This window comes from Pelobates fuscus, chromosome 10 (assembly GCF_036172605.1).
Source record: "Pelobates fuscus isolate aPelFus1 chromosome 10, aPelFus1.pri, whole genome shotgun sequence".
Lineage (NCBI taxonomy): Eukaryota > Metazoa > Chordata > Amphibia > Anura > Pelobatidae > Pelobates > Pelobates fuscus.
This window is the reverse complement of record NC_086326.1, coordinates 20,902,506-20,921,100: the sequence shown is the minus strand read 5'-3', so window position 1 is coordinate 20,921,100 and position 18,595 is coordinate 20,902,506. Positions and strand designations below refer to the sequence as shown.

General features: G+C 37.9%; 1 protein-coding gene across 1 annotated transcript in view; it reads left to right on the top strand.

The window, feature by feature from the left end:
* Window positions 1-18,595, top strand: part of ZMAT4 (zinc finger matrin-type 4) — a 361,795-nt gene that overhangs the window by 271,494 nt on the left and 71,706 nt on the right. The window contains exon 6 of the mRNA XM_063434627.1: window positions 10,605-10,701. Within this exon, the coding sequence (XP_063290697.1) occupies window positions 10,605-10,701 (97 nt within the window). The remainder of the gene's footprint in view (window positions 1-10,604; window positions 10,702-18,595) is intronic.

The window sequence follows — 18,595 nt, the reverse complement described above, 5'->3', positions numbered from 1 at the left end:
TTAACTTGAGAGTAAGGCAAACCTAAGATAAAGATCACTTACATTAGAAGGTAGAACTGTTGCCACTTAATAATTTTGGTAGTCCAGACATTTAGTAAAAATTGGGAACAAAACACCATTTGCTATTTAGCCATTTTCCCCAGCACAAACAGCTGATCACTAGAGACATGGTCTATCTAAACGTGTTTCACCATGTGATTTGATAGAATGGCAAAACATTTAATTTAATTAAATTAGAAATACTGAATTGTAGACAGGACAGTAGTTTGATTAAACCATAAATGTCAGGTACAGACATTTCAATTACTATTTAATAAAAAAATAGCTTCCTATCTATTAATATTGCTTTCTCTTTTAAAATCCAACTTTTACAGAAATATATAAATAAAGATAATATTTAGAACACAATTACTTTTACGCCACCAAGGTTTCATTTAAAGGCTCCTTGCTCAAGCATATTTACTGATAGCGTTCAAATTTCTCATCAATATTAATGTGATCACATTTCTGGCAACAATCGAACATGCTTTGGGGAATATGTTGAACATGAGGTTTGATGATTTTTAAATTGAATTACAACTACACAAATATATCTACTTGAGCCGTATTGCATTTTTGCCCATAATTCATATTAAACTGTTGTTGGCATGTGACGAACATGAACATTGAATCCAGGTGACATGTTGAATGTACTTAATTAAGAAGAAGAAAATGTATTAAAATGTTAATGTTTCTGCTAATAACATAACAGAAAAATGTATGTATTGACAATCCATCCTTACGCGTAATATTGTTACATGTATATGTGTATGATTATTAGGCAAGGCTCCTTATGTATGCATATAGAAATTCAAGTTTGACTTTATATTCTGGTCAATTTTGGCTTAAAATTTGATGAACTAATTTTATTGATAAAGGATTTAGAAGCATATTTTCTTTATCTAAAGGGATTGCTCCGAGCATCATGGTCACATGGTCCATTGGAGTCTGTATGTGCAGTGATTTGTTACACAACATTCTACATACTGAGTTTAACCTCTGTACAGCTTCAGCATTACTGGGGCATCATTAGCCAGACTGGAATAAATGTTTTAGAATGGCTAATGTCAATTCTGTGCTTACTGGATGTCTGTCAATAGCATTACAATATACTGACCATAGGTGTCCAATGGCGGCATGGCCTCCCCCTATGTACCACCCATGTCATTTCCGCAGTCATCGTCCTTGAAATCCCTCCCCCTGCAGAGAGGAGGATTTAAGTCCGCAGATGGTCAGGCAGTCAGGATATCCTGTTCTTTTGTGCTGGGACAGCTTTATTTATTTATTTACAGGATAGGAAGGATTTTTGACAGGATAGGAAGGATTACTCTAACTAAAAATATTTTTGTATTTAAACACAGTTTTTTGATTGGAGCGGCCCTTTAAACAGGAAATATTGAATGCTTTGTCCTGCATGTAAATAGTTTCAGTTTGAAGCTGTTATATTGCAGTATTTCATTTGAAAATATTTGGCCAATATTTGTATTTTACTTCGTGTAGTTATTTTATTTTTTCCATTTTTGTCAACAAAGAGGAAAAATAAATGATTTACCCATAGAGCAATATTTGTAATTGATAGTTATTATTACTTGTTACAAAACATTTTTATTAGTAAGCTTGACAAACAGTTTTCTTATTAACTTTGATATTTGTGGTAAAAATAAATGAATAAAAACCTCATATTATTGTATTTTATGTTGCTGTCATCACTCAGATGACAATAGAGATGCTTGCTGTAGCCACCAGTTATAATGCTTCAATAACTCTTTGCGTATAAAAGCCAAACTAAGGATTGACAGGAAAAGGAATGTCCTTGGCATCTTCTATGATTTATGCTACAATGTAATTCAAGCAATGGCTACATGTCACTTATTATTTGAAGACAAGATGACAGCTTTGAGAAATGGAGGGAAGAGACCCAGGAAAGGCAATTGATATTTAGAGATGGATTGATGAGTGTTGTATGTAGTTGTTGTTTTCTTTTCCTCTTACTTTGGTTACTTTTTAAGTTTTGCCTAGTGAACATACTATACTATACTAACATCACTGATGCCCTTAATACTGTTGTTACCTCATTTAATATTCATTATGTTAGATGGGATACGTTGTCTATTGGTGTAAAATAACCGCAATGTCAAATTGCTGATACTGGGCTATACACAAAATTTATAACAAACCAAGGTACTTGGTAATAACAGATAGGGTTATGGGAAAAAGCTGCGTTCCATTTGGACACTAATTTACTTAGATATTCATTAACAGGAACAAGCATTTTCTAAATTCTGCAAATGTTATTTATATACTGCAAAGATATTCTACAGTGCTTTACAATTCAAGAAGTGGAAGATTAGAGGTAATGAAGGTCCTGTTGAAACGAGTTTAAAATCCATGAGAATATGAGTTGGCGGATATATATCACTAGGTGTCTTGGCCACTGGTGAGGAGGCCTGAGCAGGATTTAAACCCCAGTTTTCTTCTTCTAATGCAGTGACGTTACCACCTATTTATGTGTATTTATATATGTGTGTGTATGTATAAATGTTAAAAAAATATTTATTGGAATTGATAAATAGATTAATAAAAATTCACTCAGGTAGTCACAGAAATGTGTTCATTTAGGATCATAGACTGAAAGTGGGATGGATATAGAAATCGGCATGAACAAAAATACATTTAAAACTTTTTGATTTCTATGCAAAAGAAAATGAAATACATAAAAAAGAAAGAATGACCAGTACTATTAAAGGCCATATGTTTTGTTATATCTTATTGATCAGAAAAATGTGTAAAAAAGGACACAACAAATTTGCAACCGCAGTCGGTTCCCATATTTACCACTATAATGTCTTAAAGCATAGAATTTAGGGTTAAACCTACAGATATCTTTGCTAAAATATTATCTAGTTAGTAAGATATCCTCAATCTAAAATAATTGTAAATAATTGTAGATTATGCTAGCTTTAGTGAACCTATAATCTTAATTTTATTAATGACAGGAGGCGAGTATTTGCTTAAGACTTTCTTTACTTAAGCTTCACAGCAGCACTTTTTTACTTAGTAACAGGGTAACCAATCAGAAAAAAGATAACTAGGTATAAGAGTCGCTCCCTGTGATGTCACTTCCTCTTTCTGGCTGCGAACAAATAGGAACAGGAAACTGAAGAGGAACCAGATGAGAGATTCAGAATGCCAGACGAGAAAGTTGATGCTTGAGAGGGAACAGGAACGTAAACTTGTCTTCTTGAAGAGCTGAGATGATGCTTGAGATAGAACAGTAACCAGACTTGACCTCTTGAGGGAGCTTTACGCTGAAACGAGTCGAAACCAAGGATTAATTCGTGAATTGGACTTCGAAATTATGACATCCAGTTGTTATCAATCATATATTATAGCCTGCTTCCAACATAGAGTTAATCTATCCACCCATAGAGTGTAACCCATTGCCCCATGGTAGCAAGACATAGCGTATTTACTCTTGTCCTAGATGAACTTACAGAGGCGACCCTAGGGGGGGGGAAACGAAAGTGAAGGGTGGGAAATACTCGCCTCCTGTCATTAATTAAATTAAGATTGTAGGTACACTAAAGCTAGCATAATCTACAATTTTATAACATGACAGGAGGCTTCGTATTTGCTGTTTTAACGCTACCCTAGAAGGGCTAAGGAAGCGTGCACAGCCGGACAAAAATAGAAGTTGCGGAACGTCTGTTCCCGGGACCAGTCTGCTGAGTGAAGAATGTCTCGAAGTGAGGCTCCAGCGTTGAATGCTCCCGATGCCGCCACTCCCCTGATGGAGTGGGCTCCGAAGGAGGTTTCAATCCCGGCCAGGGAGAGCAACCACCTAATCCATCAGGCAAGGGTTGTGGTTGACACCGGATTATGTGGTCGGACATATGAGACCAATAGTTGGCTGGAGGAGGTTGAACGGAGAGAGGAGGTGAGTAATAAATAACGAGAGAGAAGTGATACCACACACAATTTCGGATGGTTAGGGAAGTAATTGTAAAATACTGAAGAGGAGTTTGATTTTGTCCGTCTGGACACGGAAAAGGTGACACCTTCTGGTGAAAAGTTGATAGCGTCATGGTCAAATGCTCGAACATCTGATACCCGTCGGAAGGACACCAAGCAAAGTAACAGGGTGAATTTTGCTGAGAGTTGACAGAGGGATAGATCCTCGTTGTTCGGCCAAGTTTCTTGGAAACGAATCATGACTAGTGATGTTGCGAACATAAAATTTTCTGTTTGCGAATGGCGAACGCGAACTTCCGCAAATGTTCGCGAACGGGCGAACCGGGCAAACCGCCATAGACTTCAATATGCAGGCGCATTTTAAAACCCACAGGGACGCTTTCTGGCCACAATAGTGATGGAAAAGTTGTTTCACGGGGACTAACACCTGGACTGTGGCATGCCGGAGGGGGATCCATGGCAAAACTCCCATGGAAAATTACATAGTTGATGCAGAGTCTGGTTTTAATCCATAAAGGGCATAAATCACCTAACATTCCTAAATTGTTTGGAATAACGTGATTTAAAACATCAGGTATGATGTTGTATCGATCAGGTAGTGTAAGGGTTACGCCCGGTTCACAGTGACAGACCAAACCCGTTGAACGCACCGCAAACAACCGCAAACAGTCCATTTGCACAACCGCAAACTCCCCATTTGCACAAGGTTGGATACCAAGCTAGCCATGTCCCGTTCCTTGTCCTCACTGATGTCATTGAAGGTCTCTTCCTCCACCCAGCCACGTACAACACCAAGGGTCCCCGAAAGGTGACAACAAGTCCCCTGTATTTTTTTTTTAAATCTACACTACTGTTACACCAGATATGAGTTGCACTGGTGTGACACTGTGCCCTGGCAGGCCCTGAAACGCACACGTGTGAAGGAAACTGACTGCTATTATTTCACAGTCAAATTTCTAGTTTTTTTTTTTTAATGTACACTGCTGTTACACCAGATATGAGTTGCACTGGTGTGACACTGTGCCCTGGCAGGCCCTGAAATGCACATGTGTGAAGGAAACTGACTGCTATTATATTACAGTCAAAAAAGGTTTGTTTTTTTTAAATGCAAGCTATTGTGACACCAGATATGAGTGGTGGCACTGGGCAAGTGGGCACAGTATACGCTGTGAGCCTGACACACACGCTGGCAGGCAGGCAACTGCAAATAGATTACACAGAAAAAAAAAAAGGCAGACTGATGTTCTAGCCCTAAAAATGGCTTTTTGGGGTGCTGTCCTTACATCAGAGATCAGATGAGTCCTTCAGGACTGTAGTGGACACTGAATACACTAGCCTAGCTATCGATTTCCCTATTAAATCACCAGCAGCTACACTGTCCCTCCTCTCACTAAGAATGCAGCTTCCGGGGGGCGGGGCCTAGCTGTCATGGAGGAAAGACGCACTTCGTGTGAGCTCCCTCAATATCTCACTTTAAGCAGCTATCAACAAGCGAATTTCACCCCAGAAGGGGATGACCCAGCAATGTTGCTCCTACCTGAACGACCCGACATGTGGCCTGGTGCTCACCATCCTGGGATGCCCATCCGATCCTGGGATGCCCAGGAGCAGCTACTTCCCAGCAGGAGCTCCGTTACCCCCCCTCGGACCGATGGGGGTTATCCCGGTCCACCCCTGAGAGGCTGTCTGGAGCTAATGGATGCACAGAGCACAGCCACCCAGGCTGACATACTCATCTGCGACTCTCCCAATATGGTGGCAGGTGCATGTCCTCCTGGTACCAGCAAAGCATGGCAGGATATTGAGTTTAAGCTGGACAGACTCTTTAATCAATTTTGGAAGCAAATAACAAGCAGGAAGCCCCAACAAGCTCCACCACAGCCCCAACAAGCTCCACCACAGCTAAGCGAAGCAGTCCCCATTAAAATCCACCAACGCAAAAGGCGTCGAAGATGGGACCGGAGGCACAAACAGAAATGCAGAGCCTGCCCCACGTCAAGCACTCGCCTCCACCTTAAGCCACCACAATCCCGCACCGAACGTGAAGCACCACCGGGACAGATCCGACCACCCGACAAAACAAGCTTCCACCACCTCAAGCCACGAACCCGGCACTCAGCCAGAGACTTGCCTTTGTTGTTCTAGGTATCAGGGACTCCCAGGGTCTGCACCTGGCGCCCAAAAGGGATCGGATGAGCACAAGCAGTAAACAGCAGCCTGCCAAGCATATCCCACTATAGCCAATCCTCCACACCATGCCTTTGATCACATGAACTGCTCTTTGTACATTAACTAATCGTAAAGTAGCAAGCGTTTAAACATGTCATTATTTCACCTCCTAAAGAGTTTATTGTCGTAGTTCCTTACATGCCTTTACCTTAACCGTTCATGTATTGTTATTCACTAGTCTCATCTCATGGGGCGACTCACACTTGATTTATAACTAGTGGTGGAGCTGCTGATATAAATACACAGTTGATAACGTGCAAGCTACACCCTAAACATGACAGCCATCTTTCACAACAATGTACTGCTATATACTCATACCCTCAGTGCAACTAGCCATGATATACGCACGTTCAGCCTAGCATGCTCAAATATAACACACTTCTGTCTAAAAAACAAAACAAAAAAAAAAAAAAAAAAATGCAGCTTCCGAATGAATCTAAAATGGATGCTGTCCAGGAGGTGGGAGGGTCTGCTGCTGATTGGCTGGAATTTGTCTGCTGATTGTGAGGTACAGGGTCAAAGTTTACTCAATGATGATGAATAGGGGGCGGACCGAACATCGCATATGTTCGCCGTCCGTGGTGAACGCGAACAAGCTATGTTTGCCAGGAACTATTCGCCTGCGAACTATTCGGGACATCTCTACTAATGGATAATTCTAGGAAAAAAAATTCTTAATTCTTCAAGTGGTTACCTCAACTGACACTTAAGAATGCACTCCTTAAAACCCTTGCTAATAATATTATTTACTTATACAATGTCAGCAAAATTTTGCAACGTTAGATATGAAAAGTGTATAACATGACTTAACAGATATTGTTCATTTATTTCTCAAAGAGATTTAAAAAAAAAAATATGAAAACTTACAGACTCAAATATATGTTCCAAAGGCAGCATTTATATTTATAACATGGAAAAAAATAATGAAATTGTAATCACTTTTTATCCTTTCTGAATTATAATAATGAAAGCTTAAGCAGTAATTCAAAGTTATATTTATAAGCTCAAACAAGTAATAAATGCAATACTGTTGAAATCCTGAAGAAAGTCAAACTATTTTTTTTTTAAAGAAACATTTCAATTTCTGTGTAAACCCGTTAATAAACCTTGTATTAAATATGGTTTCTAGTAGCCATGAGATTCAAAGGGCTTCTGTCCATAGTTTCATTTGTGTATTCCATAATAATGACCAAAAAAGTAACATATATTTAGTCGCATTGAAGAATTCTTTTAAATATTCAGTATTCCTCCAGATCAATTGGTAAATTAAACTCTGCAATTAATTTAAAACAGTATTTGTTTGGAAATTATTATACAGTTCAATTTAATTAATCGTTCATTGTCAACCTATATTAATAAGTTGTCTGATCATGTGTTTGTTGATCACCTTTATACACATTTGTTCTCTAAAACTGTTTTCCATGTTTCGTTTTGTTTACCTACCTGTCTGCTAGAACCAAATCATCAAAACATTTTTAAACACGTAACTCTATGTGGTTCCAAACTTTTGTGGTCCATTACTGCAGCACACAAATTTACACTATGCCTGCCCTCCTTTACACATTTAGAACTTGTATACAATGATATCACTAATTTTTAGTAACCAATCACCTCTCATTACTGTTCTTGTTGTTACATTGTAGAGAATAGTGGCTGATTTGCGAATGTAACATTTCCCAAATAACTACAAGGAGTTGCTGGGTGCTACTATTGAAAGTCATTCACTAAGTAACAGCTATTGACTCCCATTGTTCTTTGTGGGAGACACTAGTCTCTACTTAAAGGCTTGTTTCTGAGTAGTTTACAATCCTGTCGCTACACTTACCAACTGCCATGAGCCCAAAATATTTAACCACCCTCGAGTGGAAAGAGGTCAACAGCTGAATCTCGTTGAAGCAAACAAATCTTGTTACAACCCTGTAACGGAACTCCCTGTACTCCAACCGAGTACCTTCTGTTGATGTACGCTTCCTAGCTTGCGCTGAGGACCACAAGCACCGCACCGGACACCACAACCACCGCAGACTCGATAACTGCTGTAGCTTAACTGGAGTCTCGCCGTCTTCCTTCCACCCTGGATCAGCTTCTGTCCTCCAAGACCATGTGGGAAAGACCTCTCCTCCAGGAGAGCGTATCAGGAACAAGCTCTTAAAAGAGCTAAGTGATTAAAGCTCAGGGGAGTATGCAGAGAATAGCAATCCACAGTGTGAGTATAGCTGTCCCCTCCAATCTCGAGACAAGACAACGTGTTGAGGGTCAAGAAGAACTCTTTTAATGAGAGCAAGGGGCTTTCTTTTATGCAAGTTGTTACACACAGTTCCCACCCACATGGTCTTGTGGAACAGCCAATCAAACACAATACAATACAGTCAGACACTCCCAGTCATTACAGCAAAATCCTCCCCTCTGCCTGTGATATAATTACTGAACACAATGGGCTAACATAATTATCACAGGCAGGAAAATACACAAGAACGAAAAAAAGAAAAATACACAGTTTTACACAATATTCATAACTTAAAAGTATACCTCACATTCACATAAAAACTTACATTTTCAGAATCAGCATACTCCAAATACAAACATATGTTAAAATCATACAAATTGGTCCAGTGGTTCAAAAGATAGATGGAAGTCCTATTAGACCGACTGCAAGCATGGCTTGGGGGTGGTAAACCAATTATCTCCAGCATACAGAAAATATCTCTATTCACAATCACAACAGCAGCAAAAATACACAAAAATACATAATTCCTATCATACTGAACAGAACCCCCACATTCAACCTATCCCCAGATAGCTTGGATCTGAGCGCTCAATATATCCGAACAGCATTCAGATCCTACGAACAGAATAAAATCGCCATGGGGTTAAAGTTTAGCAAGGGCTGATGAGAGATTGAGGTGGGACAAAGCGGCAAGTTTAAACATGTCTGACAGTGTCCCTGGGACAACGCCCTGCTGGAGAACAATGGGACAAAACGGGAAGGGGAAGAGGCACATTTTCTCATGGAATTAAAGGTGTATAAAAAGTGTGTTACAATCCAATGTGCCCAAATAATGTTTATAAAGAGCAAACTCTCCCAGAGCCATAGTCACAAGGCAGGAGGCTGGAAAGCAGGCTCAAGGACCAAGTGGCGAAGGGCACTTCGTCACATACCCCTTTACTTTTACCGGCCAGTTTCTACTTGCTTGTCACCAATGGACACATAGGTAAAGTGTGCACACTCAGGTGTGTGTTTCTGTGCTTTAACAGCCACCTGTTAAGGTGTTAAGGGATGGTGTCTATATCAGCAGCCGTTAGTAGTGATTGGCTACAAACTTGTTGATATTTTTTTTATAATGTTGGTGATAATTTACAGCCACTACACGCTACCATCTATTGTTAAAAATGACAGCTATTTACCAACAAGTTTGTAAGTTAGCTCTTTGATGACACAGTTATCGAACTTGTATTATTTATAACATTAAATTCTGATGAAAAAGTTCAGTTTTGTGGTTATGTTTGTTCCACTACTTGAAGTTGTCCAGCTGTCGGTCACATCATCTATAAAAGAATGGATTAGCCAAAATAGGCAAGTGGTAGTAAAAAAAATGGAAGAGAACAGACTGCGCCAGATAAGGTATCAGGATTAGTGCAGGACAAAATATAATTATTTTGTAACCATAAAGATTTGCTCTTTGGGTCATTTAGTGCACTTTGTATTCAAAGTATTAGATTTAAACATATTCCCTTTATATTCATATTTGTTATTTGGCGCAGACTGTTCTTTTCCATTATTTTTCTTGCTTTGTATTGTTGGGGTATCTTGGAGTTAGCACGGTCTCTTCATTTGTTTGTACATCAAGTGGTAGTAAGTTGAGGAAAGAGAGTCCTTTAGGAACCTAGCAAAGTCTATCTGTATGTCTAGTAATCTGAGGAAGTAACCCGGCATATATACACAAACATGCAGGCAGAGTGTGTTTGTCAAGGGTTAATCAAAAAAGTAATTTGTGCTGATAGTTGTTTATCTTTGATAAACTATTAGGGGTTTTAAATATTGACTCTGCACATATACATGTTCCTTTAAATGCTGCTCATTATCAGACATAAGAAAACCACCGGCGTTCAACCATATAATTTCCCGAGAGATTGTTCACACAAATGAAACGTTGTTTGGATCATACAATGTATTAGTTTATATTGTATTAATCCCAGATCTTGTATATTGAAATTATTAATGCATGTTTCATTATCCTTGCCTGCTCTTTTGTTTTTATTTATGTTAGTATGCGTTTTATAGCAGATGTATAGTTATGCACAACAATTGTTTTGTGTGTGTGACCACTGTGTTATAAGTGTTTCTTTTTTTTCTTTTTTTGCAGCCCTGAGAAGTAGCTACTCGTGTAATACGTGCAACATGGTTTTAAACTCCGTTGAACAGTATCACGCACACCTGAAAGGTGCACGGCATCAAAATAAGTAAGTATACAAAGCACACCTACATAGGTTGGTTTCATTGTATTTATTATGTGTGCATTTTTCTTAGCTTTAACATTGTATAGATTACTGAAACAATGTGAGAGATTTATTAAAATGTTCTATCCCAAAAAGTGCCATAAACTACTAAACGTGGTGCAGTCACCATGGAAACTGGTGGAACCACAGAAACCAGATTTTGAATAGAACACTTTGATAAATCTTCTCCTTTGTTTTACAGACTATTCTCACATCTCTGTGTCTCTAGTTGATCCAAAGGAAATTAATACTCAGATGACCTAAATTGTAACCCTAATATTGTTACCTCATATATATGCCATTTTGACTCCGAGATTTCAAGATGTATTTTTTAGATCAACAAACGGTGTTTATTAATGAGCAGGGTATAGTTTTGTATGTCCTGCTTTTTGCAGATTGTTTTAATAAGTTATTTTATTAAAGAATGCAGTATAATACCGGGTTTTACATTGGTTAACAGTGTTATTCAGATGTTATTGCAATAAGTGAGAACATACAGGCATAAAAAATGTTTTCAAATGACTTATTGTTCTTGAAACCCAGGGGTTCTCTAGCATGCTAAATATTATTAATGAGTAAGCGACATAACTATTCTGATCATCTGCTCACCTGGAAGTCTATTAGTTTGCTAGTTTGTTCACCTACCTCTGACCAGACATGTTCACCAAGCTTGTTTTTTGTTTCATTTAAAAAAAAAAAAGTGCAACACACATTGTACATCTCTGCATATATGTTGATATTTTTTACGTCACCTGACTTATGTAAGCTCTTGAATATGTACTTATCACTGTGATCCACAAATAAAGAATATATATATATATAAAAAAAGAATGTTTTCTAACACAGGGAGAAGATAATAATAATTGTATGACCGTAGTGGAGGTACATGCTTACGTAGGTTGATCAAGACCTCTAATATAAAGAAAAAAAATCCATTAAAATTTCAACCCTTAAAGAATAGATTTTAGACAGTGACAAAGCATTATCTGTAAAATTCACCAATTCCCTTCAGTGATGCAAATGCATCCAGGTTTTAAACCAGATAATATTCGGATACCATATTCATATTGTGTTAGTCTAATGGAAAAAAATCTAAACTTCTGAAATGTGTAAACAACTCATAAAAATCTGTTTCCAAATAGACAGATCTGTCTGATTTTTGAAGAAACTATTTTATGGTTAAAGATGCCGGTTGTGTTGCAACTGTGCGTGCATTTTAACAACAACATTTCACTAAATTAAGAGATTTATCAAGGCATCTTGTGATTACAGGTCTATCCTATGCATGGTCACAGCTGCTGTAGTAGAGCCTTTTTTATAAATTATAAATGTGAAGTTGACATTTGTGCAATTTTACATCTTTCTGTTTATCTTCCAGTTGGTCTTGGTATAAAATATCGATTCTGAAGTGGATGCAACATTAACATACAGTACATGATAAATGACAATATAAGGATACAATTTATCATGTGCAATACTTATTGTCTTGTGGCAGGTGCAGTACTTCCTAAAATGGAGCACTGCTAGTGACATTGTGTTGAAACCAGGTTGATTGATGCTGTAAAAACAGCAGAGACATAGCCTGGGGCTTGGTCCTCTGTGATTGATGTTAGCAACGTGTTATTTAAGAATTCTAAATTGAATCATCCATGGTGCCCTGTCAACATGTGTTTAGCTTTACACAAGCAATTTCAGTGCTTTATATAGAACCATGTAAAAAGATCCTTGTTGAAGTCATGACGTTTAGAAAGAGTAAATATGAAAATGTTCAGGAAATCCTGTTGTTTACTGAACTTGTTTTAGAGTTAGGCCAACAACTGTCCCTTGTAAACTCGCCAATTTCTTCTAAACTCTAATCTGTTCTATTCAACGACCTGTTCTTTTGGAATTTTTGTTAAAAAAAATATCGAATTCAATGCTTGAACCAATTACTTATCTGAATTGAGTAGTTGATGATTAAATGTCTGTTAAAGGAAAAATTCTCAGGTATGTGAAACGTGTTATTCTTATCTCCAAAATCATTAACTTGCCAAAGCAGGACAATGTTGTCCAAAGGATAATAGTGAAAAGCTTGGGTAAAAGGCAGAGAATTAGTGAAAATTTGTAGGAGGCTTAGAGGCGGACTGATGTTCTTAAATCTAGTATGTAGAGCAGGCTTCCTCAAACCCTGGCCCTCCATAAGTTGCTGAACTACAACTCCCATGATCCTCAGCCTATCTATTTGATTCATAGAATCATGGGAGTTGTAGTTCAGCAACATCTGGAGGGCCGGATTTTGGGTCAGCCTGATGTAGAACTATGTAGTGTTTTGACTATTTATTGTTAATTTTATTGCTGTGGACTTCAAACTATCAAAAGAGATTCTTCCTCTTAAAGACAAACCAATGACAGGTATGAGCATAAAGAAACTTCTATACAATGCATTCCCCAGTTTTTTTCCCCAGTTTTTTTTCCATTATGTAGTTCTAGATATGATATTATTCAATATGTGTCATCTGTTTATGTGGTGATACTTTGTAAATACTTTGAGATTGAGATGCTTCCAGCACCCAAAGTTTCTTGCTTATCAAAATTCCTCTCAAGCAGGATTCAGTTTTCCAAATGGGTTATGATTTTTTTTTTTTTAAACTCATTGTTTCTTAACATTTTGGTCATGCGAGAGTTCCAAAATAGTACTTCCTAAATCCTTGATGTTGGACTTCTTCTTCTGTCATGTCTGATTAGGGATTTAGCCTTCAGTTCAATGGTTCTCTTTTTTTATAGGAGCGATAACTATTGCAAAAGCTACCTAACTCTTCATTGGACTTTAAGAAGTCCAACCATTGATTTGCCTCTCTCCTTCAAGACAAGGACACTAAGCTCCCTTTTTAAGGCAGACCTTCCAATGACACCATCAGATATGGTCAGGGCATTGACCTACATGCTTAGAATGGACTGGGCTTGAATTTTAATTGTTATGAACGAATAGCTTCTCAATTGGTTAAAACACAGATAATCAGACTCTGATCACAGTTTCCTATGCAAGGACTTCCACTCAAACAATCTTACACATATATTACACAAATAGACATAAAAAGACAAATGAGAAAGGAGAGTTCTAGAGAGCTCGAACTAATAATCATAATGATACAATCTAATATTAAAATGAATACAAATTAGGACACTCCACTTTGAGATTTTTATATTTGTTAAATTTTTTTGTAAATCGCATAGATTGTAAGCTCCTTTGAGCAGGGCCTTCCTCATCTCACGTCTCTGTATCTCAACTACTTGTTGTCAGTTATTACTTTTCTAGGATTGTAAAATGCTGCAGAATTTGTTGGCGCTATAATAATAATAATAATAATAATAATAATAAAAATTATCAGGGTTCACTCTAGAGAAGAGCATGGGGGAAAATGTGATTCACTTTGATTTGTTAATTTTTGAATTTTGGCGAGTCCACAATTGGGAAAATATTAATTCGGACAAACTGAATTTTAACCGCTGTGGGGAATGAATCAGGATAGCAGTCACAAAGTACCAAACTAGGGAGTTATCTAGTTAACTTTTGAAAGATTAAAATTAAGAAAAAAAAATTTCGAACTTGGCTCTAAGTTGTTTAGTAGATAACTCCCTAATTTGCTATCCTTATCAAAATGAATGGATTTGATTTATTATTGATTCACCATTTTCAATTTCTGTGAATTCAGAAATTCAGTCACTTCTGAATCTGCTGAAATTTGTCCGGAATTTGATTCAGAATTAAACAAGCGCTACGGAATCTGTTGGCGCTATATAAATGGCAATAATAATAATAACAAACGGCATGTGTTTAATTCTGCAGAGAGATCTCCGTAGACCAGAGAGTAGATGAAAGGCTTACGGTTAATCCCGTTGCTCTCATTACTAGCTTTTTCAGCTGTCTTATTAAAGGATTCCAGCCCAAAGCAGACCCCATCATAATTAGTTTGTCATAAATCCATGGATGAAGCTATTTGTTAAGATTATAGAAGCTGAGGCATTGCTTTCAATTACCTTTCAGGCTCCATTCATGTTTTCTTGTTGAATGCGGTGCATCAGAGTTTTTCCACTTAAAGAATCACTATAGGGTCAGGAACACAAACATGTACTCCTGACCCTATAGTGTTAACACCACCATCTAGCCCCCCTGGGCCCCTCATGCCTCCATAAATATAGCAAAATCTTACTGTATTCAAGCCAGAAGCTGTAAATCTGCATGCTGTTAGACTCAGAAAAACAAGCAGTCTGCTGACGTGTGGTAGCCTGATCCAATCACAGTGCTTCCCCATAGGATTGGCTGAGACTGACAAAGAGGCAGATCAGGGGCAGAGCCATCATGATTCAAACACAGCCCTGGCCAATCAGCATCTCCTCATAGAGATGAATTGAATCAATGAATCTCTATGAGGAAAGTTCAGTGTCTGCATGCAGAGGGAGGAGACACAGTGCTGCCCTGCGCTTTGCTGACAGCAGATCTGAGTGGATGGAGGGATATTATGCCTCCATAAACTCTGAAGTCCCTCTGGTTCACTCTGAGTGACTGCAACTGGAGGTGTTCCTAGCTTTCAATGTAAACACTGTATTTTCTCAGAAAATACAGTGTTTACATAAGAGAGAGGCTTCAGGGAGCTATAGTTCTCACCTGAACAACCTCATTAAGCTGAAGTCGTTCAGGTGACTATAGTGTCCCTTTAAGTGGGAAATCAAAGTCAATTTCAAATTCCAGGCAAACTTTGTTGAACTGGGAGCATAGCGGACTTGAAAGATTGTTTCCAGTTCAAATATTTTCACTTAAAATTGTGAATTCACTTTAAATTCCTGACATTTCTCCCTTCGTAACAACCCTGCGATGTTTGCGATGGCTGTCTGAGCAATATCTTACAAAGTTGTGGGAGAGACCACTCAGCTGTGAGATGATGTCTCGTACAGCTGGACTTTTTTTCTACTACAAATGGAAAAGCCTTAGACAGGAAGCAAGGGACAGAGGGTTTAGGCAGATGAAGTGGATGCTTAGTAGTTTAGTATTTGAAAACTGAAAACAAAATAGCCAAAAACAAGTAAATATTAACCTACAAATTGTTTAGGACTTGGCATTGCTGTCTGCTGCATTCACAGAAGCTGAATATAATTTGAGATGACAGATGCCATGTAATTGGCTTCTTTAAAAGTTTCCTTTGTATGTTTTGTCTTCATGCTGGCATGCACATTTACCATGCCATACCCATACTTGCTTTAATCATTTCCTCTGCAAGAATGTTGCTCCTGTGTTTTTTTTTTTTGTGTGTGGTTTTTTTTTTTGTGTGTGTTTTGACCATTTGAAATTGTTAGCAAAACATTTATTTTAAACATGAAATGCATCGTTAGTACGGAAAAATAGAAGCTATAACGGCATCAACGTTTCCTTGGTTGCTAAAATGCAGTCTGGAAGAAACGTTGCAGTAGATATTTCTTGTAATGATTATTTAAAGGTTTATTACATTTAATGAATCTGTTGATGTTTTTTGTTTTGCTTTGTTTTTTTAATAATGTATATTGATATATATCTATATCTATATATTTTTTTTTTTTTTTTTATCTGGTTGAGCAACCATCTTGTAGAGGGTGAGGTGTGTCACTTTTATCTAGCTGAGCAGCCATGTTGGATCAGACTCTGTTATCTAAATGCTGCTCAACCCAACTTGCCTACTGCTGCCGTTTCACACAGATACATCAGAGCAGCAGACAAGTTAGGTTGTTCAGCAGTAAGAGTCTGACCCAACATGGCTGCTAAGTCAGATAAAAAGTGACATTTTCTCACAAACAAAAAAATCAATATACATCATTTTAAAAAATCTTTAAGTACCATTAAATGTAAAAAGCATAAAAAAAGTTAACATTTGGTGATAGTTTTCCTTTAACCCCTTAAGGACACATGACATGTCTGACATGTCATGATTCCCTTTTATTCCAGAAGTTTGGTCCTTAACCCCTTAAGGACACATGACATGTGTGACACGTCATGATTCCCTTTTATTCCAGAAGTTTGGTCCTTAAGGGGTTAAGGGGTTAAACATAGTACGTTCAACCTAATTTCTAAAATAGGGGAAACGTGGTTAGCCATTTACATTAGTTTTCCTAATAAAAAAAAGAAATCCCTTGTCACCATATTATTTATATTCCCAAGTTACTCTTTGTTTGTAGCATTGTAACACAATTTATCTTCTCATTTACACAAAACATACATTTAACTTGAAGCCTCATAAACCTTTGTAATTCCAAAGCCATAACTTTGTACAAATGCAGTGAAACAAATTGGTGATTATAGCCCCTAGTACCAGGCATTATAGAAAGTGTTAAATTACAGGAGATCAACATGCACAACACACCGTCAAGGAACGGTTACATTAGCTGGAAGTAGGTTGCATTTTTTGGGAGCAAAATATGGGCATTGTTCACACTGAATGTTTTGTTACATGACTTTCATTCAGCCACAGTGGTATGTGCAAAGGATAATGGTAGGGGGGGCATGTTATGCATTAACACGATTTCCCACTGTCAGGGCTGCCATTAGAACGATTTGGGACCCTTACAACCCCCATGGCTGAAACCCTCCACAACACTTACATGCCACAACTTAGATACCACAAATGGATACACACAAACACTCACATACACAAATATTAATGCATACTGCCAGATAGACACAAGCAAAGGTACTTACTACCAGACAAATACCCACATTCACATACCCAATGCCACACCCCACAGATACACACAGTGCCAGACATACACGCAACACTCACAATGCAAGACACATACACTCTGATATATATGTTTTAAGCCATCCTCTTGGTTTCCTACAGGAGGTTGACTTCACTTGGGTCCAGGTGACATCTGGCTGCAAATATTGATGCACTCCTTCTCTCTCCTGCATGGCATATTCAGACGCTGGGAGGAAGTGATATGTTGTCACTTCCTCCCAGCACTACTGCACAGGAGGAGAAATATGTCACTCAGCACACCACTGTAACAGGCCTGAGTTCTAACATGCCGTCTAGACATGGGAGATAGTGATAGGACTTAGAGTTCAGATCGGCCTCTTAGCAGGATACTTGCTGCCCTCCCTCCACCCTCCCCCCCCGATGGAGGCCCTTCCCACTATACATCAAGGAGTTTCCTACCATATAGTGATATCATGTATTTTGGAAACTGAACGTGATGAGTTTAAGCACATTAAAATATACAAAGGGTAAATCATGAAAGAGAGAATTCAAAGGGAATTTCAATTTAAATTGACACTTCACTGCCCAAATATCAGAGATTTAAACAGCACTGTTTAGTAGATTTAACCCCAATGAAAACACAGATGTATTTAATTATGTTTTTTTTTCATTTGGGGTATATCCAAAAACAACTTGCAAAGGCTCTCTAGTTCTCTCGCAAGGCAAGAATTCTGGGTAATTGCTGCCTCCTGAATTTAGCTCAACTGAGCTAACCAAACTAGGAAGTAACAGGACCGGTTTTTAGATTGCCAGCCGGGAGAAAGTGTAAAAAGGTACATTGATAAAAAAAAAATGTGTATTATTAAAATCTATACTTTTTGTAAAATGAAAAATGTTATAGTTAAAAAAGAGATTCCTGTTTCACACATAAAGCTCTTCAAAATGCTTTAGGGGTTTGGAGTGCCCCTTCGAGGTCAAAATATCCAAACTAGAAACATTCTCTAAGTCAACTATGCTTTCCGCTCAGCAACTCTGACCTTAAATGTAAAATGCACTTTGGATTCACCTTACATTTTTACTTTAATCGATAACACCAATAATCACAAAATAATATATAAGATTATGTAGCTATTTCTTAACCTTATAAATAACTG